Here is a 27,024-nt window from a genome sequence, read left to right on the forward strand (position 1 = left end):
ATGAAAGCATGCATTGTTCCAGCTTCACACATCCCTTGTCCGAGCACAGCCATTAATGGTTGTGAGGGTTGTGTGAAACAGCTACACCAACCAAGCCTACAGAAGCATATCCAGGGGAGGAAGAGGGAGAGTTTATTTAGACTATCAAAATCTTCATCAGGAAACCACAATACCGAGCTTCAGCACTTTCTCCAATGATGTAGGGCCGGGATGATGGCTGGCTTCAACACTTTCTCTAATGATGGAGAGCCAGGATGATGGCTGGTGCTAAATAAAAATTAAATGAATCCAGTTATGTACTGTAGTTCTCAACAAGCCTACCTAAGAATAATTTTTGCCTGTACATCCATGCATGCCCCTTATACACTATGTTGCTCCAATATCATCATTATAAAAGTGGCTACAAGCATATCACAGTTGAAGATTAAAAATAGCATGACACAAAATTGACTGCATCATTAAGCTGTAATCAGCCTCTTAGTGCCCACTCAATGATCTGACTACTAGAACCCCCCAAGAAAGAGAGGGGGGAGGGGGAAAATGAGCAATCAAGCCCACGCATCTGCAATTTGCACACTACTGCTTTAAAGCTTGTAAGTAACCAAAAATTCGAATTGATCTTGCATCACACAGGATTTCCACCTAGGGCTACAACTTTCTTCAGTAAATGTAATGAATTCCGTCAATCATAGAAAACACTCTTCCTTTACAACGGTCCTCTACACAAATGCATTTTCTAATGCCCTCGTTAAATCAAACTCTCAATTGAGACGAGCAAAACATGTCTTTCAAAGCTTGCCATCCGTATAGAATCTCCTCGGTGTTTGTGATATACATGTCACACACACTGCAAAGAGCAGCTCTAAAAGGAACCACTCAACGTTATACTGCCGATTGAGAGCACCTCTGACAATGCGGAGCAATTGGCAGAAACAGCACAAAGACATCAATGTGATCCACAGCACGTCAATATGGATAAGACTTCCTAACATGCTGAGGTGACAAGCGTGTTCTCTCCAAAACCCAGTCAGCACTTGCCACGACTGAATACCACGAACAGCAATCACTTCCCACAACTTTACCTGCACAACCAAGGCCAGACAAAAAGCAGATGTAATAAATACAAGACCATCACAAAAAGTTAATCCCATCATTGCCTAGCAACGCTTTGACCCTGTCCCTCTCCAGATACACATGCACCCTCTCATACCACAGACAGCTGCACACCATTGCCTGACAATGCTTTGACCCTGTACCCCTCCAGATACACAAATGCACGCTCACATACCACAGACACCTGCACACACATGTACTCTGCCTTCAGACTTAACTAACACACGTGCACACATGCACCATGCGTGTACATGCACCACAGAAACCACTCACACACACCCACACGTGCCTGCATATACTCTGCCTTCATGCTTCAATAGCCTTCACATGGATGCACACGCACACATTACCTTCAGACTTCAATAACCTTCTAAAGTGGAGTAAAACTATGAACAATTACAAGGAGAGAGGCATTCTGGTCATATCAAACATTAACACAAGCTCTTAGAGTGAATGAAACTTTCCATTTCTACATTTGTAATAACGCATGGAATACAAGTTTCAACAAATCACGATCCATCTATTTTGGCATGGAAAAGTTTGTTTGCAATTGTGTTTGAATGGAAGAAGCTTTTACTTGTAGTAGACAAGGAGAGCAGTCGAAAGTTGAGTCATCGTTTTCTTCTGTGCTGACGAGTTCTGCCGAGTTGTTTGAAACGATGCCTCTTGAGAAACAACTTATGCCCAAAAGTCCGCTGCCTCCTTTTATGCTTCTTTAGCTGGGCAGGATCAACGCCCCCCTGAGACTTACTGCCAGCTACAGCTTGAAATAAGTTGCCGTGAGGACATCCCTCACTGTTAAGCAGTAAATCATTACTTTCTTCACATGTTTTCTTCCTCTTTTTGTGATTATGAGAACCCTCAGAATCTTCTGAAAATGTCTGCTGCACTACAATCTTCTTCCGTAGTTTTTTTCTCTTTCCCCGATCATATGCTTCATCCCTGAAAGAAAGATCAGCATTTACTTCACACGCTCGGGTGGGCGAAAACTGTACCTTAATTACAACCTTGCATTCAACTCACCATTCATCTAAAACATGGCCGCAGTGAGCCTGGGTTTCATCGGGAAGATTTCGAGCCTCCAAATCACTCCCTTTGTATTTTTCCACATCACTCCACTGTGGAACTGCAAGAGAGAGCCAAATCAAGAGTAAGAATGGGCTTTGAGATTTAACTGGGAAAAACAAGACTACGATCAGAACACCAGACAAATATAAAGGATGTTAAAACATGCTTACCAGCTGTTTCAAATGATGTAATCCTTAACATAGGAGTTGCAGCAATGCTGCTATTTTCTTTACATTCAATATCATAGCCACTCTCTGCTTTGTTCCCATTTTGAGTCAGTCTAGTGGCAGCCTGCCTGCCTAACATTTGTTGCACAGTTTCTTCGATGTTAATTTTCTTGGTATCAGTTGGGCAGACAAGCTTCATCGATCCATTCCTCTTGATCTCAAGGTGTGGACTCCCATTTGTCTTGGTTATCTTGTCAGCCAACTGGGGACTTTCAGAAACCCCAGACCCATTTGACAGGCTTGCTTTGAAAACCGCTTCTACAGGTACCGGTCTACAGGCCTTTGCAGCAGCAGTCATACTAGAGACCCCATTCATACTCGAAGTACCATTCACCTGGACTTCGGCCACATGGGGAACATCTCTGTTGCTGTTGCTACTTACACCATTCGCCTGAACTTTAGCCACACTAGAAGCATCTTTATCACCATTGCCATGGTGGTTGATACTCAAAGTACTCTTCACCTGAACTTTAGCTGCACTAGAAGTAGTACTATTCGCCTGAGCTTTGACTGAACTGGAAGTACCGTTCCCATGAGCTTTATCTGCACAAGAAGTGTCTGTCTCTTTTTTTCCATCATGATTGCCATTGGGAGCTGCTAAGACTTTCATGTCCTGTGCATAAAAAAGTATGTACGCCTTCTGCTCAAGCACAGTCTTTTCACTAACTTGAGATACCTGATAATTGATGGCACATCAGGTTAGACTGCATTGAACACAAATAAGGGATGACCAAGCTGAGGAAAACAACACAAAAGAAGTTGACGAGTGAAAAAATGGAGGTCTCAATAAAGCAGTTGAACGTACCCGACTGTCATCTAAAACATGCCACATATCCGTGGCTGTGCGCACGAAACAATAATAATGTCCAGAGTGGGTGGACCAACCAGAGTGCACTAGGACTGCATACAAAGAATATTTCAACTCTCCCTCCTGAGCACACATGGAAAACCAAAAGACCTTCGTAAATTACCGCTGTCAAACAAAAAGTTGTAGAAAGACAGTCAAAAGTACTATCTTAAACCAAGGCCACATACATACATACACACACTACATTATAATGTCTTCAACCAGATATAACATAAAGTACTATCTTACAAAGGATGAATTCGTTCATACATACAGTACTATCTTCAACCATACATAACTAGCATAAACCAAGGATGCCTGTGTACTGAGCACATGCCTGCATGCATGCACACACACACGCACACACACACACACACACATGTATACATGTAAAGGTTCAAGTCAAATCAATTACCTCTCCCCTGTTGACAAATGGCTTCATATCAAGCTTCCTATCAAAGTGAACTTTTTTGTCTATTTTACCACCAAACCCTCCTGAACTGCTGAATCGCTTGAACTGCACTGTCAACACATGTGGTGCTTGGTCGATCGTAAATTGCTTAAAAGCTCGGACTTTTTTCTTGCATTTACTGCATTGATATTTGTTGTCTCCATCCAAAACTTCGCCTGCTGTAAAGCGAGCCAAAGCCTTCACTAAAGACTCTGCTCGAACAATTTCAAGGCTAAGATCCAGAAATGGATCATAGGTATTGGAACAATGTAAGCATTGAGTGCACTTCACCTGAAAAGCATCCAACATGACAAATGCACAAAAGTGGTTTAGTGTGCATCACTAGTAGCAAGCCAACCAAGATAGAAAACAAGTGTGGGAGACACTACAGCCTTTCCTTTTCCCATGCTGTGTCGAATGTGGTCGCATAGAAGTTGTTCCATAGCATGGTATCGAATGGTAGTTGGTTGATTTGGTTGCATTGTAAATGCAAGTGCTTTGGAGCTCAATGGGTTTTCAGGCTTTTGTGGAGAAATTTGTACGTGTGCGCAAATATGCATACATGATTGTGTTGTGGCGTGCGCGCACGTAGGCATGCATGATTATATTGCAGTGCACGCACATGCATGTGCAGATGCTTGATTGAAAGTTTTGATTCTTTTGTCATGGATAAAAGGATGTATGCATGTGTGTGTGCATGGAGTACCTGCCTGCCTGCATGAGGCTTGGGTGTGCAAGCACATGCACGTGTGTTTGATTTGAAGTTTGTTTGGTGTTTACACATAAATGTACACATAGTGCCTGTCTTCCCGAACGTGCAGCACATATACGCGTGCATAACCGAATTGGACTTACGAGAAGTATGACCTCGTAAAAGTTTCACTAGTTTTTTTCCTTTTGAAAGTTGCACCTAAGCCAGAACCTTAGGTGCATTGAACCTCGGAGACCACAAGCATACAATATTACCTGGCTTCTAAGCCGCCCCCCAAAGATTTTTTGAATATAGCTTTTGTGAGAGTTCAATGAACCACCAGCAGAAGCCTCCATAGGGCAGCATTTCTGCAATGCCTCAATCAGATACCGCATATATTCATGGGCATCCTCTTGCCGCCACATCTGAAATGACCTTGAAATGCCTGGTAGAATCTACAGTAAAGGAAAAACAAGATACACATGCATACTAGAACATGAACCCTCACCAGCCCGTGCATAACCCTTCTTAAACTTTACAAAGTGGTACAAATTTAGGGCCTAGTAAAGTCAAGAGAGCTCAAACTCTTAACAAAATAGTGGCAGCATTGGATACAGCGCAAGTTCTTCACAAGATGGTTTGGAGAAATAACCCTTCCAGGTGCTGACAAGGCCTGTTTTACATGGCTTTCCAAGGCGCACATGGCACAGAACCCTGCCACTCGACCTGTCAAGACATGAGAAAGTAATCAGTAAAAGCTTTCACAGCCTATTTCAAACCAACCAACATCATATGTTTTCCTTTAAGCTTTTCTACCAAAGCAAGGCTTCACAAAGGGAAGAAGCACAGACGTGTTACCATATTATAGTAGTGATGTGTGTGAACACACTTAGGACCGCCGGGGCACTTTTTCCCTCACTAGGAGGTTTTTTCCCCCGTGCATTGTATATACGCCCATTATCTTCTAGGGCTTGTTATCTTTCATTTTTGGCACTCATAATAAACTACTGTGTTGTGCTCAAGCTTCCTCATCTTCTTGAAGTTGTGTGTGCATTCCTGCAACCCTAATTCCAACAATTGGTATCAGAGCAGGCTTCCTCCTCCCGGGCAGCATCACCGGCACCTGCCGCTTCATCTCCTCCGATTGCAACGAGGTTTCACGAGCGTCTGCAGGTTAGTATATGCCGTGGGAGAGCCCGTAGGGCTCGTTTTTTTCAGAATTTTGATCTGAAGTCATTTCGCCCTCCGTTTTTGCATTCCAAGTACTGCGCAGGCAAAATCGTCCTACTGTGCAGATTTTCTGTCAAGATTAAAATCTGCAGGACAGGTGCCCATTCGTCTGTTTTGGGCTGTGCTACATAGCACAGGTCGATTTTATACAGGTTTACCTCTTACAGACAGCATTTACATCTAGTAGTACAGTCATTGGCCATGGCTGACAACAATGATGTATTCCGCATGTTGGCTGCTGAGGATAAGTTGGATGGCACCAACTATCCATTGTGGGCATATATGATGCGACATGTATTGGTAGCAAAGGGGTTATGGAACATTGTGCAGGGTATTGATGCACGTCCTATTGTGGCTGGGAATGCTGCAAACACATCAGAAACAGGTACTGTTGATGATGGTGCAGGCACAAGTGCTGTTGCAGCTGTTCGAGAACCACCACTTTCAGCAGAGCAGATTCGTTGGGATGGTAGAGATGCGCAGGCTCATGCCTTGATTGCGCTGTCTGTCAAACGTACCATTATCCCACATATTCGCTCCTGCAGGACTTCTAAGGATGCTTGGGATGTACTTGCCACATTGTATCAGGCAAGAAATGAGGCTCGTGTTGCTTATCTCCGAAAACAGTTGGAGAATGAGCATATGAACGAAGGTGATTCTATGGATAGCTTTTTGACAAAGATCAAGGATTTCAAAGAGCAGCTCATTTCTGCAGATGAAATCCTGTCAGACAGTTCACTTGTGCAGACTGTTTTGAATGGTCTACCAGATTCTTATCAGGGTTTTGCTTCCACTCTTCGCTTGATGATGAAAGGCAATCCCAATGCCTTATCATTTGAGGAGTTAGTTTCTGTTTTGCTGCAAGAAGACCAGTCAAGGCAAAACAGGAATAGTATGCGTGTCGCAGATCAAGCTTTCGGTGCTAGTCAGAGAAGCGGGAAAGGTAAAGCTGGCTTTTCTTCTAGTAAGCAGAAATCTGCAAATGCTGCGCAACCAAAGAAGGAAGACAAAGATGAGAAGAAGGGTGACAAACAGAAGACATTTTGCAAGTACTGTAAGGGAAATGATCATGTCATCAAAGCGTGTCCTAAGCTGGCTGCGAAAGAGGCTAAGAAGAAAGAGGCTGGTATGGCTGTTGCAGATGCCTCTCCTTCTAACAATGAATCTGCTAATGTTGTGCTAGATACAGAATGGGCATTCAATGCGCAGTGCAGTTATGACCCATCTTTGCATGACACATGTATGTCTGCAGTAGATTCAGATGTATGGTACTTTGACAGTGGTGCCACTAAGCATATCACCTCGCAGCGCAGTTTATTCACTTTCCTTGAGTCTGCTCCCACAGGGAATACTGTCACTTGTGCCAATAACTCCTCTTATCCCGTTAAAGGAGTTGGACAGATTGTGCTGAATGTTGCAAATGGCAACACCTTTACACTTTTTGATGCATTGTATGTGCCAGGGATCAAAAAGAATCTGCTGTCAGTCTCCGCATTTGCCAAAACAGGTTTGGTGGTAAAATTTGTGGATGACAGATGTACTGTTCATGATCTCTCTTGTGGTGACAACATTGTAGCATCTGGTTCACTATGTCGAGGGCTGTATAAGCTCAATATGGATGGCAAATGTGTAGAGGATTCAGCATGTGCTATTATGGATACGCAGGCTATTTCAGATGCAAAACTGTGGCATGCACGTTTTGGTCATCTGAATTTTGCAAGTTTGCTGCGCCTGCAGAAATCTGAAATGGTGTCTTCTTTGCCTAAGCTTGAGGCACCTGTCAAGCATGTTTGTGAGGGCTGCATATTGGGTAAAATGCAGCGTGCTTCCTTTCCCAAAGATGGATCAGTGAGAGCTGAACGCAGATTGCAGCTTGTTCACAGTGATGTTTGTGGTCCCATGCAAACTCCATCATTTGGAAACTACCTTTACTTCGTGACTTTCATTGATGATTTTACCAGGCATGCATGGGTATATCCTTTGAAGGCAAAGTCCGAAGTGTTTTTGTGCTTCAAACAGTTTTTGGTTATGGCTGAAAATGTGTCAGAAAGTAAGATGGGCACCCTCCGTTCAGATCGAGGGGGGGAGTATATGTCTTCAGAATTTAATACATTTCTGGCAGAGCGTGGGATAAAACACCAATGTACAGTGCCGTATACACCACAGCAAAATGGTGTGGCTGAGAGAAAAAACAGGTCTCTCATGGAAATGGCAAGATGTATGGTTAAGAGTCAAAGTCTACCACATGGTTTTTGGCTTGAGGCTGTCATGTGTGCCACTTATGTACTAAACAGGTGTCCCACCAAAGCATTACAGGTTGTCACTCCATATGAGGCTTGGCATGGCCGCAAGCCATCTGTTGGCCATTTACGTGTTTTTGGTTGCCTGGCATATGCATTAGTGCCTGTGCAACATCGCAGAAAATTGGATGACAAAGCTGTCAAATGTATTTTTGTTGGATATAGTGCTGAGAGCAAAGGCTATCGTTTGTATCATCCACAGACAAAGCGCATTTTGGTTAGCCGTGATGTTGTATTTGTGGAAGATGCAGTTCAGCCCTTGGTTTCATGTACTAAGGAGACAGATATCAGCTCACGTGATGTCTATGATACATTGTTGCCTCTTTTCAGTGGTGCACAGTCAAGTGCAATACCTCATGAGGCAGTTTTTCAGCCTATGCAGGTTTTAAATGATGGCACAGATCAGCCTATATCTGATGCAGATGTGCATGATGCACTTGAGGATGAGAGACAAGAGATTGAGGGCTCTAGGAATATGCCTAGATGGCTGGTGCAGACTTTGCGTGACAGCAAGTTGGATGCCCCTTTGTCTAGTCGCACTCGTTCTGGCTCTCATGGTGCCTCTTATGCGTCAGATTGTTATGCATTGGCTGTTTCTAGTATGTGCGATGAAAGTGAGCCTGTTTCATTTGATGAGGCACAAAGTTCAGAAAATTGGATGGCTGCTATGCAAGCAGAATACGATGCTATTATGAAGAATGGTACATGGTCTTTATGTGACTTGCCTCCTGGCAAGAAGGCCATTGGCACTAAGTGGGTATACAAATTGAAGCGTAAGCCTGATGGCACAGTGGATCGCCATAAGGCTAGGCTTGTTGCAAAAGGTTATGCTCAAGAGAAGGGCATTGATTTTGATGAGACTTTTGCTCCCACATGTCGTATGACCACTGTTCGTAGCATCTGTGCATTAGCAGCTCATAATGGTTGGAATGTACATCAGCTGGACATAAAGACTGCGTTCTTAAATGGAGATTTGCATGAGGAGGTGTATGTATCGCAGCCTCGTGGTTTTGTTCAAAGAGGGCAGGAAAACAAAGTGTGCAGGTTAAAAAAGGCTTTATATGGTTTAAAGCAAGCTCCACGAGCTTGGTATGAAAAAATACATGCATATTTGACTGCACATGGGTTTCAGAATAGTCCAACAGAAAGCACTTTGTATGTTAAACGTGTGGATGGTGTACATCTAATCATTGCTCTCTATGTCGATGACATGCTGCTCACAGGACCAAATAAGAGTCATATTGCTGATTTTAAGGCTGATTTGAATGCCTCTTTTGAGATGTCAGATTTGGGGCATTTGCATCATTATTTGGGGATACAATTTAAGCAGTGTGATGGAGGTATTGCTTTGTGTCAGACAAAGTATATTGAAACATTGTTGCGGAGATTTGGCCTTGAAGACTGCAAGCCTATTGCTACTCCAATGGAGACAGGTTTGAAGTTGAGTCTTCATGATGCTGGAGATCACTTTGATGTCACACTCTATCAGACAGCTGTTGGTTGCCTCATTTATGTATGCATTACGAGGCCAGACATTCAGTTTGCAGTCTCACAGGTGAGCAGATTTATGCATAGCCCAGGCATTAAGCATTGGCAGGCAGTGAAGCGTATCTTTCGCTATTTGAGTGGTACTCGGCATCTTGGGTTGTTTTATCCCAAGGGGGGATCATTGCCGCCAGATTTACATGCTTTTTCAGATTCTGACTGGGCTGGTTGTTATGACACACGCGTGTCCACGAGTGGTTTTTGCTTCATGCTTGGAAGCTCATGCATATCATGGTTGAGCAAGAAGCAGCCTACTGTGGCCACTTCTAGTTGTGAAGCTGAGTACAGGGCAGCTTTCACAGCTACGGTTGAGTGTGTGTGGCTCAGACGCCTTATGGCTGATTTGGGTGTTGGGCAGCCATCTGCCACCACCATCTTCACTGACAGTCAGAGCGCATTGGCAGTTGCGCGGAACCCAGTGTTCCATGCTCGTACGAAGCACATTGAGGTGCACTACCATTATGTCAGGGAGAGACTCTCTGCAGGAGAGATCAGTTTGGCTTATGTGCCAACACAGGATAACCTTGCAGACCTTTTCACAAAGGCTCTGCCTCGTGAGAAGTTCGAAGCTTTTCGCAAAGCTTTGGGCTTACTCCCTTTTGTGGATTCGTCCACATAGCTAGACACTTCCCTATACATGAGTGCTAGCTCTTGTTCACCGCATCACTCCAGGGGGGATTTGTTACCATATTATAGTAGTGATGTGTGTGAACACACTTAGGACCGCCGGGGCACTTTTTCCCTCACTAGGAGGTTTTTTCCCCCGTGCATTGTATATACGCCCATTATCTTCTAGGGCTTGTTATCTTTCATTTTTGGCACTCATAATAAACTACTGTGTTGTGCTCAAGCTTCCTCATCTTCTTGAAGTTGTGTGTGCATTCCTGCAACCCTAATTCCAACAAGACGGAGGTACAGAGAAATTTTTTGGCTTCATACAACTCCTGGTCCAGACAGTCACTTCCCCAACAAGGCCTGCCAAGTCACATCCACGCTCAAGATACTTTCATCCGGTGATTCCACCACACCCAGCGTCCAAAGAATAAGGCTTTCCAGCCAATTGCAAGCCATTGCCGATTCAAAGCACTTTTGGCGCATTCACAAAAGGGAGCCCAGAGGCAGTTTCTGGCTGCGGTAAAGGCATCTGTTTCTGCCTCTACAGAGAAGGCCGGGTGGGGTTGGGCCGCCGGCGGCCGCGCGGGGGGGGGGGGGGGGGTGGGGGGTAGCAGCCAAACCGCAGTTCTGTGTAACAGGGTGGCTGCTTATGTCTGATGCAGCCTACGAGACAAGTACCTGTCTGCCAAACCCGCTGTAGAAACCAGTGATGTAAACTCTATCCCTCGTGAAGGTGCCAATGAGTTGCACCAGGAGGGCAGAGTCGTGATCCCCACCCCTGTAGAAAATATGCGAACAAAACTAAGCTAAACCCACTATAGAGACCAATTATGTAAACTCTTTCTCATGAAGTTGCCAATGGGTCACACTACAGAACACCAAATCATCTTGGGAGTCTCTACTACTCCTAATTCAAAGTTAAGCAAACTCGCTGGCAGCTTGGCGTCTATGGCATAATGGATCCGCACACAAAATAGCTCTCCACTAATTAGCAAGCAACCTACCATTTAATAATAACCACAACAAATGGGAGATGTCACCTCCTATCATAATGCCAAAGTCTATACCAAAATTTCCTTCTAGATAACTACTGTGATCTCATAAACTCTCCCAATGTGGTCTCAGAGCAAAAATCCTCTGAACATGTCTCAGCCAAGAAAGCCCATTCATGACTATGTATTCTAAGAAAGGAAAACACTTCATGGGACTGTTGGCATCACTCCACTCCCACTCACTAGGATTCCAATACAGATATATGACCAGCCAAATACCATAAAGCCATAAACTCCAAAAGTAAAACTCAAGAGAAGGTAAATGCACCAACCCTTACTCAAGAGCCCACTACTTTGACAGGCTACCTATATGCACCAGGAAAGGAATGTTCATCATCCCAACCTCCACCCTGGCTGAATAGACCTCCAGATTTGCAAGTGATCTAAAAAGAGCATAGACCCAAAATGCCCACAATTTTCAAATGTAATTTACATTTCTTAACTGTATTTACATTCAGAATAATGGAAATAGGCGCATTGTATAGGGATTGCATTTTTTTCCTCTGAGAAACCTGGCTGCGGTGATTTAGGCCAAATTTCCAATTTTAAATTTGAATACAATCTCTTTCTTGTAGTTAACCAAGACCTGTAATTGACCTAACATTGATATTAATTGATCAACGATCGGAGAGAAAAGGAGGAACTCACATGAACCTTTGTGGAGGCCCGCCTGAAGGTAGGCTGCAAGAGGAGGGGTGTAAGTCAGGCATTGGAGCACAGAGTTGAGGAAGCATGTGTTACCAAGGTTGGAAAGCCCAGCGCCCTGCTCCCCTCCAAAAAACAGACAATAATAATTTAAAAACCTACAAAACTAGAGGCTTGTAAGGTTTAGAAACCTTAACCTTCATGTTAATTAACTTGATCTGATGCAGATATAGCGATTGGGCTGATTCAGATGCTCATTACTCTTTACTGATTGTGGGCAAAACTCACTATTTTCTTCACAGGCATGCTGTACAGAGCCTGTGTGTGCTGGCTATGGCATTGAGCAAGCTTGGGATGCGATTTATGCGCCCGATCTCCATCGTCATCTCCGTTTAAGAGGGTCGGGGGAGGGTCATTTAGAGGGGTAAGAGAGAAAGCAGAAGAAGATGCGGCCTGAGAGGCCTTCATGGAAGAGTGGAAGAGGATGCGGCGGGGCAGAATGGCAGAGGGGATGCAATTGGCGGTAGTGGTGGTGGGCAACGGCGCCGCCACGTGCTCTCTTGCACCCACCATAGCCACGCACAGTATACTTCCCTACTACTCTAGAGAGAGAGACAGCAAGCAAGCGAGAGAGGGAGAGGGGTTACAAATGGTAATAGTATATATATTCACTCATACTATGGATTCGTTCGTTCGGTCTCGCGACTAAGGTTTTTAGACATGTGACTGGGCAAATTGCTATGGAGCAATCTTAGCCATGGACCGGGTCGGCCATGCACAAAAATAGGGTGTGTGCAAAAGTCATTACTAAGGTTGCTAAAAGAAGCATTACCTCCTACACGAGGCCAACACAACCCATCGCCCGCTCTCCTTTCTATCTCACCTCTTACAATACTCCCTCGTGCCACCCCAAGAGACACTCACAAAGATTGCTCTACACCACAATTGGTCCTCTCACATGAGAAAGCAACACAGAGAGTTTGTTTGCTAGAGAGAGTAGATTCTTTATGCCATATATATATATATATATATAGAGAGAGAGAGAGAGAGAAGGGTGTGGGATGTCTTTACCTCACAACTTAATCATTCTCCGTCGAGAGAGAGAGAAAGAGAGAGAGAGGTCATTTTGCTCCCTTTGCCTCTCGAGATAGATCCATCCAAAATTGCAAGCTCCAAAAAACAACCTATACTAGGAACAAGAGAGAAAGAGAGTGAGTTGAATTAGTGGAAAGCCCGCAAAGAGAGAGAGAGAGAGAGAGAGAGAGAGAGAGAGAAAGAAAGAGAGATGGATTAGTGGAAAGCCTGTGAGACAACCAAGGGGGGGGAGAGAGAGAGAGAGAGAGAGAGAGAAAGAGAGGTCTTTCTGCTCCTTTTGCCTCTCAAGAGAGACCCACCCATATTAGGAACAAGAGAGAAAGAGAGAGAGTTAGATGCTCCCTTTGTGTATTTTAATGGCATAGCTCCGTTGCTCCTCCCGACTCATTTTGGACTTGACCTTTATGCCTAGTCTGCATAGGCGACTCAACTGAGCCCTTATGCTTGTCTCTCTAGCACAAGCGACTCAACATGTGAAAAATGGAATTACCCGTGATGTGACTCCCTAAGGAATTATACCTGACTCCTTTTGACGTTTTGTAACCTGACTTAACTCTTATGCCTTAGGCTCGTTTTGGCCATTAGTGACTTGACTTTTGAACTCTTATGCCATTGGCGCATTTTGGCCTCCACCGACTTGACTTAGAGTCGGATGGCATTCCACTTCCTGGTAGCTTTTTAGAAACGACGTCTTTAGCTTTGTTATTTGAGTTAAGGGTGTCTGCATCATCTTGACGAGCTTGGCTTCTGCCCAGGATAATAATGAGTCCTTGAGCCTTCTTGTGCTAGAATAGCCCTTGTGCTATGCTTATCAAAGGCTTCGACAGGTAGGGATGCTAGGATTTCATGTAGAGCTGAAGAAGAGGGTAGTTCTTGGGTTTTCTTTTGGAGCTATTCCTACTCTTCCATAAATGTGTGCTCTATCTTGGCTTTCCCCTTGCTTGCTCTTTGGGCACCCACACTTTGGTGTGACTTGTTGATGCATGGTCCTTGAGTATGATAATGGTTTTGTTAACCTTTCTTTCGTCACTCTAAGAGGGTTGCAGTTTTACACGAGTTAAATCCTTGGCACCCAAATTTGGTTTATTCCTTAGTAATATCCCTGGGCTATTAGTGACCTTTGTATGGTCACCCATCCCTGTGTGGCTCTTGACTTCTTCTCTGCTTAAGAATCCATACTAGCTTGTCGTGGACTTTCATCAACATTTTGGGGATACTTTCCTTTGGAATCCACACCTATTTCAACCTTTGTTCTTATGCTTTGGTTGTTTGGAGAGCACATAAGTTGGCTTCCTTAGAGCCTTTGGCTACCCATTTTTTGGGTTGGTTCCTTGAACTTTCTGGGAACTAGAGGGAGTAAGGTTGGTTCCTTGGAACTTTCTGGGAACTTGAGGGAGCAAGGCTGAAAGTATTGGTTATTGGCTTTTGGCTTCTCCTGCTAGCTAGTTGGCCTTTGGCAACATTTCTCCTCCTTGTTGAAATATGTAAGCTCGGGTTATTTGGTTGAATGTGTGAACACACCTTAGAGGTACAAGATATTATCTTGTGTGTTATGTGGAAAGATAAGAATGCCACATGAGATTGTGTGTGAATAGTAAGAGCCACATGAAAGAATGTGGAAAAGGGAATGCCACATGGCATGACACATGTAAAGGAGATTGGGCTACATGCCATGGGCTACAAGCCATCTATATTAACCTCTCATTATATGATTTACAACACATTGCAACAATAGAGATTGAGTTGAGTGTGCCTATTCTCCTGTATTAGTGTGCTAATTATCATTATGGATTTTCTTTATTATTTTGAGTCTCCTTAACTATATGCTAATGTGATTAGACTAGGCTTAGCACGTTCTCAAATCCTTAACATGGTATCAGAGCAAGGTTTAGCTAAGGCTAGGTTGGTGTGTTTATTTTAGAGTTTTGGTTTATCATGGTTTGCGTATAGAGAAAAAATTATGGCACACTTATTATCATTTTAGGGAGAGCAATTATTATGAAATTATGCCTTTACATGGTTCATTTTAAGATTGGAGGACTTGAAGTTTCCCGTGGGGTTCTACAATGTGAAGATTTTGGAAGTCTACATTATCACAACAAGGTGCTACCAAGAAGTATTATGCATCAAAATAACAATGGTTTATTGTAATTTTGCCTCACAAAGATTGGTTTAGGCATGGGAAAATGCTCGATTTTGGCAGGGTTGATAGGATATATGGATCCCATGGTTCTTTGTAATTTGGCAAAGAGCATGAAGAGGTTCAAGCTTGTCTAAGCAAAGGATAAGCATTTTTGGGCTAAGGATGGAGCCCGTCTTGAGCACACCAAAAGAAAGGGGTAGTGCTGTAAATTTTCTCATGGAAGATGAGAAAACTAGTGCGAAAGCTATTGATGGCTTTCATGATGGTACGCACCTACTGGTTTCTAAAGATAAATCTATGAAGAGCACCCTTGTGAATTTTTGGCATGTGCTCACTGTGATAGTGGACAAGTGGCACATCACTACAACAGCCCATCAACAAGTATAGAGAGAGTGTGCAGTACGCTTCAAGTTGGAAGGGCACAAGGAGAACTGAAATTCTACGACAAGAGATAAGGGTGTAGCCCCTTTAGACTTTTAGGAAGAAGCAGCAATTGTGATAGTAGTTGGAGTTCCACCAAAGCGAGCCTGGTGGTGGCGATCAACTCACGGCAATGCCAAGAGTAGGGGCGACTTTGATAGTAATGACCTAAAAGTAGACATGACAAAAAAGAAAACATGATTGTTCTCACTAACACCAAGGCCATGTCATTGAAGTAACTAGTGGCCTCCTGATATAGTACACAATGGAGAGGTGGCATGACCACTACACACAAGCAGAACCAAAGAAGGGAAAGGGGTTAGAGGCAAAGAAGTAGCTTTACAATAGTAACTTAGCAACATCAAAGAGAAAAAAGCCTGGGTGATGCACTTTGCGGGTTGATTCCTTTTCCTAGGCACACAAGTGTCCAAAAAGCACTTGAGCGGTTCTGCCTAAGCAAAATGGTACTCATAACGACTTGAGTGTCTAGAGTGTTAAACACATGTGCACGCACTGAGTAGAATACTCCAATTTATCATTAAGGGGGAGTGTTGAAAGATAACTTTAGATCAATGCCAAATTGTCGTGTGTGAGTGTTTGGATAATGGTCAAGTGTGAGTACATACCCTTCTCTTAAGAGGAGGTGTTGAAAGATATAAGCTCAGGTTATTTGGTTGAGTGTGTGAACACACCTTAGAGGTGCAAGATATTATTTTGTGTGTTGTGGAAAGATAAGAATGGCACATGAGATATTGTGTGAATGGTGAGAGTCACATGAAAGAATGTGGAAAAGGGATTACAACATGGTATGACACATGTAAAGGAGATTGGGCTAGAGGCTATCTATATTAAAAGCCTCTCATTGTATATGGTTTACAACAAATTGCAATAGAGATTGAATTAAGTGTGCCTATTCTCTTGCATTAGTGTGCTAATTATCATTATAGATTTTCTTAATTATTTTGAGTCTCCTTAAGCATATACTAATCATGTGATTAAACTAGGCTTAGCACATTCTCAAATTCCTAACACTACTTTGGTTGGGCTTTTACCTCCTTGGTTCTTTAATGTTATGGGATGTGGAGAGGGTTGATTAGATGAGGCCCTAAGTTTATGGATAGCTCGATGGAACTTTCTTTAAATAGCATTAGTAACTTTTGGATCTCAGTAGAGATCTATCCTGGCTATCTTTCTGTGAGAAGAACACCTACTGTCTATTGCCCAAGCTTGATTCTGGTTGTCCTCATTGTCTAATCTATGCTACACTTATGTTTCTCTTTAGGCATGATACCTGTAGTCATAACATAGAAACTACCTTCCATAGGGTAAGTGTTGATATGGAACTAAAGTTTTATCATCCCTTTACATTCATTATATAGGCATGAATAAAATATTCATCTTTTATGCATACCTCTATGCATGAAATTCAATTATGCTAAAAGTAATACTTTTATAATAAAATATTCATCTTGTATATGAGATGAGTTAGGATGTGATAAGATGAGATAAGATGCATATGAGATAAGTTAGGTTTTCCCAAGTCTTATATTTCTTCTTGCTCCTATATCCAACAAGACAAGTTTGGCTATTGTTTGCATGTTTATAGGGAAGTCCAGGAAAAGCCTTGTGGGTCTACCCTCTTCCTCCTCGTGATCATTATACATTTCAGCCATGTGGATAGGTATAACACCTTTTCCTCCTCGTGATCAGCCATGTGGATAGGTATAACACCTCTCCTTTGTTTTTTTTCCCACTGGAATAAGCTTCACGCTGGGTCCATTTCTTAATTTCAGCCTCTTGTTTTCTCCTTTCTTCAATATCATGAAATGGCTTATAGGGCAACGGTCCATAGTACTTTCTAATTTACTCCCACTGAGAAATTCTTCCATTTACTCCATCAAAGGTCTCTAGGTGCATACCCCTCTTGTTGTGATTTGTAGATCCTAAAAGGACCCGTACCTCTCAATTTCAATTTCTTTTTATTTTTTTTAAAGGTTATAAATTAGGACTAGGTCCCCTTCCTTGAACCTCTTGGTATTGACATAAGCATTGAACCACCTCTCTCTCTCTCTCTCTCTCTCTCTCTCTCTCTATATATATATATATATATATATACCCACCACTGAGTGTAGCCTCACTTCATCTAGTTTTTCTTCTCTTTTTCTCTATGTATACCCACCATTAAGTGTAGCCTTGCTTCATCTAGTTTCTTGAGCTCTAAATCGTTCACATAACTCGTTGTTTGTCCATTTCATTAATTCTCCTAGGAGTATAACGTCAAATCCAAAGACTAGGTTATATGGAGTAGTCCTAGTTAAAGTTTTGTAGGCTATTCTATAAGCCCATAATATGGATGAGAGATTTTGCTCCCAATCTATCCTCGATGCTTTAATTGTCTTTCTAAGCATAGTGCATGGGACCTTGTTAATTCTCTCTCAGGTTGTACATTTATTTGTGGATAGTAAGGGGAAGACTTACATTTATTTGTGGATAGTAAGGGGAAGACTTACAGTGCATTATCATCAGTCCTTCTAAGAGAAACTCCACCACATCACTTAAGAGATTGGTCCCTTGGTCACTAATTAGCATTAGAGGACATCCAAATCTAGTAATGATGTGCTCATAAATGAACTTGGCGATCATTATCGCATCCACTTTTATTGTGGCCTTAGCCTCTGCCCACTTGGTTACATAATCGATAGCCACATTGATGTATCATGCTTGTGTGCTTCTAGTGGCAGGGTTAATGGGTCCTACAAAGTCAATGTTCTATTTAGCAAAAGGGTATTACAAATGTGATTGCTATAAAAGCATTCTATCCTTTTGTTGGGCAATGGGCATGTATTAACTCTCATCGGCTAGCAACTGTTGCATGAGTTTGTTCTAGAATATCAACATACTCATCCTCACATACACAAATTCTTAAGACATCATCTTTCTGAAAATGAGGATGTACAGGGCTACCAACTTCACTAAAACTGGCATTTCCTTCTTAGGGAGATGGTCTCGTTTCTAAGGAAAGTCCATTACCTAAATATTTCGTAATCTCATAACTCCACCTTGGCACTAAGCTTATTTGAAATAGGGATGCATCTAGAAGATCGTCCTCGACCCCTGTTGGTTCCTCCCCATCAGAAATTCTAGACAGATGATTAGCTCAAACATGCGATGTTTCTTTTGCAAGCTGACACCGCAAAATTGAAATCAAGAAGAAGTAATAACCACATAGTAATTTACCATGTGGTGCATGGTTTGTTCAAAAGGTAGAGTAAAGCCTATTGATGGTCTACAAAAAAATATAAATTTATTCGCTCTACAAAAGATAATGGTGAAACTTCTTAACTACATAAACTATTGCTAACCCTTCCCTTTTTATAGTTGTAGAGTTCTTCTCATCATGATCATTATGTTGTCTAGGGCAATAGGAAGGTCTATGTTCTTTTTGCCAGGTTGAGCTAGTATGTGTGCTATATGTGTACATGCAAGAAGATGACATCCGACCTTGGCGCTCTAAGAATTGAAGCTATTACTAAGGCCTCCTTGAGCTTATGGAATGACTCTTCACACTCTTTAGTCCACACAAAACATACCAATAGGGCATATAGTAGTCTAGTAATTTTCGTGTATATAAATATGAAGCGTCTATAATACCCTCTATGACCCATGAATCTTTGGACCTCTTTTAGTTTTTTTGTCGTTCAAGTTCTACAATCACTGAAATCTTTCCTTCATCTATGGAGAATTTGTTCTTAGATACTACATGTGTTATTGTGGATCAAGCTCTCCTAATGCCAAGACATCTACCTAATCAGAAACTAATCTAAGGTGGAAAAAAATGATAAAAACTCATCACATGAGTGTGTGCTAATTAAGATGCACTCACGTATAATTAGACACAAAGATAAATTAGCTTGGATATATAAAGAGATAAGTGCAAGTGATATGTTCAATCGCTTAAAAATGGTCCCCTTTTATATGGGTGAGTACAACATTGGCTTTGCTAGCTCATGTGGGATAATTCAGCTTTGCTCATGTGGCTTCTTGATAAACAATGTCTTCTTTGGCTTACTCAACTTACTCCCTACCTCTTCCTTGTGCTCAATGGCACTGCATTTCTTAACACCCCCCTTGGTGCCATATTCTTAGGCTACTTCAAGGTGGTCAGATGTGAGGTCTACAAATACTTCACCCCCCCTTTAATGTAAATGGTAGGTGGATTGACATCTAGACTTTGACATGGAACATCTCTCCCCTGGGTGCTTGATTAGCTACTCTCAGGTGGTTAAGAGTGTTTACGTTTGCATCACTTCTCCTAGGTGCTCTCTGGCTCCCTTAGGTGGTAAAGCATGCTTACAAACACATAGATTTGCCTACTCATTTTGTAGCTTGCAAAAAGTTGCATTGAATTTTTTTTACACAAAAGAATCGATCTTAATGTTGTTGACATTAATGTCAATGCAATGAAACACCCACCAATGATAATCTTGACCCATTGTTGGTGTCGAAGACGTTGTGATTGTGTTGTCTCATTGAAGATCCCATTTTGATGTTAAACACCATATCATCTAGACTCGTGTGAAATGCTTTTGTAGATGGCTCATGACTCAACTTGGTTTTTAATAACCATGTGAACATGCCCTTAAGGGAATAAGGTTTTTTTAAAAAACCTTTGACAAATGATATTTCCTTCTTCTTCTTCTTCTTTTCTTTTAAGAAAATTATCCTTTTATCTTGAATGTGTGGATGTAGATTCTATTGCCGTGTGGCCATCGTGCAAAGCAGATTGTTGTCTCAGTCAGGATGCTTTCTTTCAATTGTGGCTGCCTTGTGGATGTGCTAGAGCTCTCGCCTATTTTTCTATAGGAGTTCCCCCACTTTCTACGCTTTAGCACATTACCCAACTGCTAATCATACCTAGGATGGTGCTTTTCTTTTGCTATGGTGAGTTTGCTCTGCTGCTTGTTTGCATTTGACGATGGGGATTTTATGCTTCTTCTATGTCCCCTGCTACTATTAAAGAGTACCCTCGACTTTGAAGTAAGATTACCATGCTTTTAGGCTATAGCACACAATGGAGTTATGCCCACCCCACTTTGTTTATTTATTTCCTGCTACTGGCACTTTATAGAGCCCATAATGGAGTTATACGTACCCCAATTTATTTGTTTTCTGTGTGCTATTGGTGTCTCTTTGGCCGAAACTTTTGTTCTCTTTGGTCTATGTCTCTCCCGATACTACCTGCTAGCTTTTCTTGTTGCTCACTTTGCTTATTGTGCTAGCTAGTGCTGCAGGTGTAGCTTGCCTCTCTCCTCTACTATGAACACCAAAGTCACTACTTGTGAACCAAACAACAATTCTTTCTCTCTCTCCCCTTCCAAACTTTGACAAACCCCAATGCAAAAAAGCTTAAAGAGAGAAGATAACCCTAATATAAGACTAAAACACTTGCTAATGAAATCTAATCATTTCTTAAAAACTTGAGAGCCTCACCCTAGCTCTGATACCATGTTGAGAATCATGGATCAAGCTCTCCTAATGATAAGACATCTACCTAATTATAAACTAATCCTATACTAATGACAACACTAATCTAAGGTGGATAAAAATGAAGAAAACTCATCATAAGGTGTTAATTAAGATGAACTCAAGTATAATTAGACAACAAGATAAATTAGCTTGGATACATAAAGAGACTTGAGATAAGCGCAAGTGATATGTCCATTGCTTGAAAATGGTCCCTTTTTTTATGGGTGAGTACAACATTGGCTTTGCTAGCTCATGTGGGATAATTCAACTTTACTCATGTGGCTTCTTGCTAGAAAATGTATTCTTTGGCTTACTCAACTCACTCCCTACCTCTTCCTTATGCTCAATGGCACCATGTTTCTCAAAAGATGCCCTAGGATTACACCCTATCTCACCATGAACTTGCACTTTTAAGGTTTAGGGTTTAGGCATAGTCTATATCATCAGCATCTTTCCAACATTAGCCTCAGATGGGTAGTTCTCTTGTCTCAACTTAGCATTTACACAGAGATCATCCATGAAGATCTTTAAGAATTTCCTTAGGAAATCCTTGTATGCTGACACATTGGTTAAATTAAAGGGCATTACTTTGTATGCTGACACATTGGTTAAATTAAAGGGCATTACTTTGTACGTAAATGTTTCCCATTTTGTAGCGAATGCTATTTTGTGTTAGTTCTTCGAGTCTATGTATACTTGACTGTACCCAAAAAATCCATCTAAGAAGCTATAGGCTTTTTTTCCTACCCACTGTTTTCGAGAACATGTTCAGTGTATGGCAGTGGTAATGATCTCTTACCGTGAGTTGCATTTACCTTTTTTAAGTTGACACACATGTGCATCTTACCACCCTTCATAAAAAAAATGATGACGACTAGAGATACCCGATTTGTGCTCTCAACTCATAAATAAACCCCACATTGATAAGTCTATTGACTTCATCTTTGATCGCATTGGCATAGGTTTCATTATATGTGTATGGTCGTTGTATGACTGGCCTAGCACCATCCACTAAAGGAACTAAAGGAATCGTGTGCTGGGAAGACTAGGTCCGTTTTTCAATCCATTCCAGTAGGCTATTGGGTTCACCTAGTGATGATTAGGAGGTTACACTTTGAAAGGCACTCGGTTTTAGAGCTTTAAAAGTGTTAGATTTTTATTTTGTTTTGAATCTTCTTTTACATTTTTTTTTCGAGAAAAGATCCTTTCATTAGTTATAAAAAAACACCCACTGGGCTACAAAACCCCTCTCTTGCTCATAAGAAGGCAGAGCAGAGATACAATCAAGGCAGCTAGGGAGACTCTCCCTAGCTGCAAAAAAGTACACATAACTGAGAGGCTATATCATACAATAGGAGGGGGGGAAATCCAAACAGGTGGCCTGTAGTGCCAGCGGGGGGTACCCACGTGTAGAGTATAGAAAGGGCCGCTGCGCGCCAGGTGGTGTGGAAGGCCTGGCGCCACAAGATCGCTCGATCCGGATGCGATCATACTGTCCTCACAGGGTGTGAATCAGCTCCTGCTAGATACTCTGAACAGCCTCTGCTGGTGGCTCCAGTCTCTCCTCAAAGGCCCTGAAACAATGTGCTCTCCAGGTGAACCATATAGTGAGGCTGCTGAGGAGCTCCCATCGTAAATCCCTCTCCTGTGTCCAGTCGAAGAATGAGAAATCCGGTGAAGGAACAAGGCGAGGCTGGCCCCTAATGAATCTGATGGCCTGGCTGTCCTGCTCAGTCTCGTATCCCAGAGCAGGCCCTGATGAAGTCGACCAAGCAGCGGCTCCCCACGTATACATGCCCTCTAGAGAGAGGGGGGCCAAAATGCGCAGCATCCTCAGCCAAATTTGCTGCGCCTGTGGACAGTCTCATAGGCAATGTCTCTGTGTCTCCAATGGGTGGCCGCATCAGACACAGGAGGCTGACGGAAGGCCAATGTAGGGACAAGCCAGGTGCCAACAACTACAGAGCCAGCCCCACTGGAAAGTCAAGATCCTGCGTGCCTGTCGGCTAGCCCATGGTCCAAAAATCCTCCAAAAACTCTTGTGAGAGTCCCTATAGCCGCCAATGCTTCGATGCAGCTGGAGAGACCATCCTCCTCGCAGTCAAAATATGCCTCCCCAGCCGAACAGTTTATTGGAAAAAGGTGATCTCTGTGGGCAACCAGCCACCACTGGAAAGTCGAGATCCTGCGTGCCTGTCGGCTAGCCCAAAGCCTGCTGGTCCAAAAATCCTCCAGGAACTCCTGTGAGAGTCCCTGTAGTAGCCACCAATGCTCCGATGCAGCTGGAGAGACCATCCTCCTTGCTGTTAAAATATGCCTCCCTAGCCGAACAGTGTACTGGAAAAAGGTGATCTCTAGGGCCTCGGGGGACGCATAAAGATCCTGCCACTCGTACTCACCAGGGTCCCACTAGAGAGCCGGGCCAAGGGACGCGCAGCATATGCCCATATGCGCCAATTAGAGTCCACATCTGCAGGGTCTGGATCAATATGCCACTTTCGAAAAGCGGCGGGCCACTACCCATATCCTCTGAAAGATGCACTTTGTAATCAAAGGCGACTCCGCCTCCACTCTCTGAAGTCTGCCCTCATCCTGTATCTCATAGTAGAGGCATCTACCATCCTCAGTGCAAGCTCTGACAGCAATCAGGATCTCCAACTGTGTAAAGGCTCCCATCCACCGTGAGTGCCTCCTGAATGTCATCCCTCATATAATCAGCCCCTCTCTGAAGTGACTTAGCCTCTCTGCCTGGATCTCCTCTAGGAGACTGCAAAAGGCTTGCCAATCTCCAAAACTATGTGCTGGGCCTGCTGCCAATGGTCCCCAGGCTAGACGAGGCCGAGAACCCAGCATCATATGACCATGCTCTATGCGTATCGCGGGGCTCCAGATGAGTGGTTGTTTGGCCCGCTCCTCTCCTCATCACAAGTGGGAGGTCTCTGAGAAAGCCCCGCTCTCAGTAGCTCCCAAGCTCGCAGAGGATGCTCAAGGCAAATCCGTCCTCCCATCCTCTACTGAGGCCTGTCCTCCTCATCTCTATGAAGATCCACCATATCTCTGGTGCCCAAGTGCCCCCTGTTGGGGGATCTCTAGCCTGCAGCCCACTGAAAAAGAAGCTCCTTCCAAGGCTCTGCACCGCCTGGAAGCAGCCCCCAAAAACAATAAGCTTCCCCAACAAGGCTCTACTCTGATCAGCTGGATCTATAATGCCCACCCCCTAGGCCAGCGCAAGAGTAATAACTGCCCAAGCAACCTTAGCCCGGGTCGGCTGACCATCTCGCCCAGACCAAAGAAAGTTCCTGATCAGCCTCTGTACCTGGCTAATGTAAGAGCTCGAGAAGATCCAACAAGACGTGATGTACCACATAGTCGCTAAAAAGCACTTGATTTGTCACCACCACCCTCCCAGCCAAGGATAGCCGAGCTGTACTCCAATATAAAAGCTTCTTCCGAATGCTCAGAAGAAGCGGGGTGATTTGCTGCTCAGGTGACAAATCAAGTCCAATCTGGCATCCCAGATACCGCACTGATGTGCCAAGAGGAATCCATCTGAATCGCGGGTTTGGGCTCCATGCTGGAGCGGGAGCGCTACTGATCCAAAAAGCAACTGTCTTGCGCCAATTGATCAATGCTCCGAAGCCACACCAAAAACCTGTAGCGACTGCTCTGCCCTCTGTATATTGGCCTCTTGGACATGCAGAAATAATCACGTGTCATCAGCAGACTCAGAATCGAGCAGGTCCTCACCCCGAATTGGAAGCTGGAGTCCTCTCAAACCAACCTCCTCTGCTGTCAGATACATGCTCATAGCCTCTGCAAAGAAGAGAAAAAGGAACGGGGCGAGAGGGCATCCCTGATGGATTGATCTGGTCAACTCAAAGCTCGGCCCCCATCCTCCTGCCATCAACACCTGGCTACGAGCTGTGGAGTATAGAGCTGCCACTCCTCGAATCCAGTGTGGCTCAAAACCCAGGCAAAGCATAGTGCCCTCTAGGAAACCCCAATCGACTCTATCGTGATGCCTTCTCAAAATCGAGAAGCATCACTGAGAAATCTAGCTCGGGCCGTCGCCTCCCAAAAGGTGAAAATGTTGTCAAGGATACTGCGCTCCTTGACGAATCCTGTCTGGGTAGCATGAATCAACTCCCCACTGGATCCTCAAACTCAAGGCCTTTGCTAGGACCTTGTAGACAGTATTGAGGATTGTAAAGGCCTCCAATGCCGAATATCATTTGTCACTCCCTCCCCCTTGGGGATAAGAAAGATCAAGCCCTCTGAAAAGCTTTGTGGCATCACCCTAGTGTCCGAAGCATACTGAAAGCCCTCTGAAAAGCTCTGTGGCATCACTCCCTCCCCCTTGGGGATAAGAAAGATCAAGCCCTCTGAAAAGATCTGTGGCATCACCCCAGTGTCCAAAACATACTGAAAGCCCCTGCGGAGGGCATGGCCCCAAAAGGTCCCAATAGCGCATAAAGAAGGCAGGCGTCAATCCGTCCTCCCTAGGGCAACTATGATGCAGAAGGGCCCTCAAAGCCTCAACAAGCTCATCCTTTGAAAGGGGCTCACCCAAAACTGTGTGCATACGATTTGTGACCCTCCTTTGCACATGGGCCCACACAGTCTGCAAGCATCACGTGCCTCTGTGGCTGGCTCCGCTGAAAGCAGGTCTCTATAGAACTCAGTGGCAATGGCTCTAATCTCCCCGGGCTCAGTGGGGCTAACGATCCGTTCTGCCTCCTGAGCTGGCGTACTCCTGCTCGAGCATGGCGGGGTTTGGTGATCTCAAAGAACTCCCCAGTCACTCTATCACCAAGCTGTGTCCACTGAGAGGCATGGCGATGATAGTAGAACTCATGTCTTTGCTCCTCTGCCTCTCTAACCTCCTGGCGTGCCTGGCTCAGCTGGGACGCCACCCACTCACATGTAGGCAGCTGCTCTTGAAGACGCTAAAGCGAAGCAAGGCTACGTCTCAAGCGACGCTCCTCCTCTCGAGTCTCTCCCACCAGCCGTGTCAAGGCTGTAGTGTGCAGAAAAGAGCTGAGCTCGATGAGTCCCTGGCACACTGGCCTGCTGCATCCAGGTCAGAGCTCTGGCTATCATGCCATATCCTCCAAATGTCCTCAGAAAGACTGGGATTTGTAAGTATCCTCTTTGGGATCCTCAACTGCAAGCAGGTCTCCCGTGTCCTCTCCTCCAATTTCAAGATAACTGGCGCATGGTCTGAAAAAGAGGTGCCAACGAGAATGCCAACGGAGCCACCACGCTCCTGGAACTTGTCGCCCACATAGAAGCGATCAATCCGTGATAGATTAGTCCCTCCCTGCTGATGATCCGACCGAGAAAAACTAAGACTATCCTGAGAACGAGAGAAAGCCTCATGCTGCCATGCATCAGTGATCCGCAGTGTCATACAGAATTGCTCCCAAGTTGCAAGCTCTGTGCCGTGCACTGTAACATGACTACCTCCCACCCTATCGGCCGGGTCCTCAAGCATGTTGAAGTCTCCCCCAACACACCAATGTGTGGCCTCGGGCAATGCATCTGTAACAAGGGTCCAGAACTCTGCTCTAGCACTAGCATGGTTGGGCGCATAGATATTGAGCACACCAAAGTGCTCATCGTGCATCCTCAGCATAACATACTGTGCTCTACCAGGCACAATGACCCCGCGATCCACAATGGCCTTCCGCCATACATCCGCAATGACCATACATACTTCTCCCTGCCCCACCATGGGGCCAAAACCTGCACACCAAAATGTGTCCCATCTACCAGGCATCACCGAACCATATCTCCGAATCTTGCTCTCACTCAAATGGTGCTCCTGCATCATCAGAATATCAATACTGCCCCCAACCAGGCATCTCTGAAGCTCTTGCCTCAAGCAACCACGATAACGTACATAGTGTGCGCCGCCAAGGCCGTGTACATTCCATGAGATGATCCTCATGGATGACCTGCTGAGGTGGAGGCTGTCTCAGCCATACGGCAGGCCTTCGCAAGCGACTTGGATGGAGAGTAATCCCCATCTGAGCGGGCCTTCGCAAGCGGCTTGG

At 44.0% G+C, this 27,024-nt stretch overlaps 1 protein-coding gene across 2 annotated transcripts; it reads right to left on the minus strand.

The window, feature by feature from the left end:
* Positions 1-371: 371 nt before the first annotated feature.
* On the minus strand, positions 372-12,574 carry LOC147615576 (uncharacterized). 2 transcript variants are annotated; one of them, XM_086779691.1, is made up of 10 exons: positions 12,073-12,574; positions 11,788-11,902; positions 5,013-5,123; positions 4,673-4,842; positions 3,671-3,997; positions 3,214-3,339; positions 2,352-3,084; positions 2,137-2,239; positions 1,691-2,055; positions 372-1,082 (listed from the first exon to the last, which is right to left on the minus strand). In XM_086779691.1, exons 1-9 carry the CDS (start codon positions 12,355-12,357, stop codon positions 1,725-1,727), a joined length of 2,301 nt encoding a protein of 766 aa, XP_086635817.1. In that variant the 5' UTR covers positions 12,358-12,574; the 3' UTR covers positions 372-1,082; positions 1,691-1,724. The 2 variants fall into 2 exon arrangements, with proteins under 2 accessions (XP_086635817.1, XP_086635818.1); XM_086779692.1 differs by lacking the exon at positions 372-1,082 and adding an exon at positions 1,211-1,297 and having other exon boundaries at positions 12,073-12,567.
* Positions 12,575-27,024: the final 14,450 nt, after the last annotated feature.

This window comes from Cibotium barometz, chromosome 40, assembly GCF_041138505.1.
Source record: "Cibotium barometz isolate CiBa-2024 chromosome 40, ASM4113850v1, whole genome shotgun sequence".
NCBI lineage: Eukaryota > Viridiplantae > Streptophyta > Polypodiopsida > Cyatheales > Cibotiaceae > Cibotium > Cibotium barometz.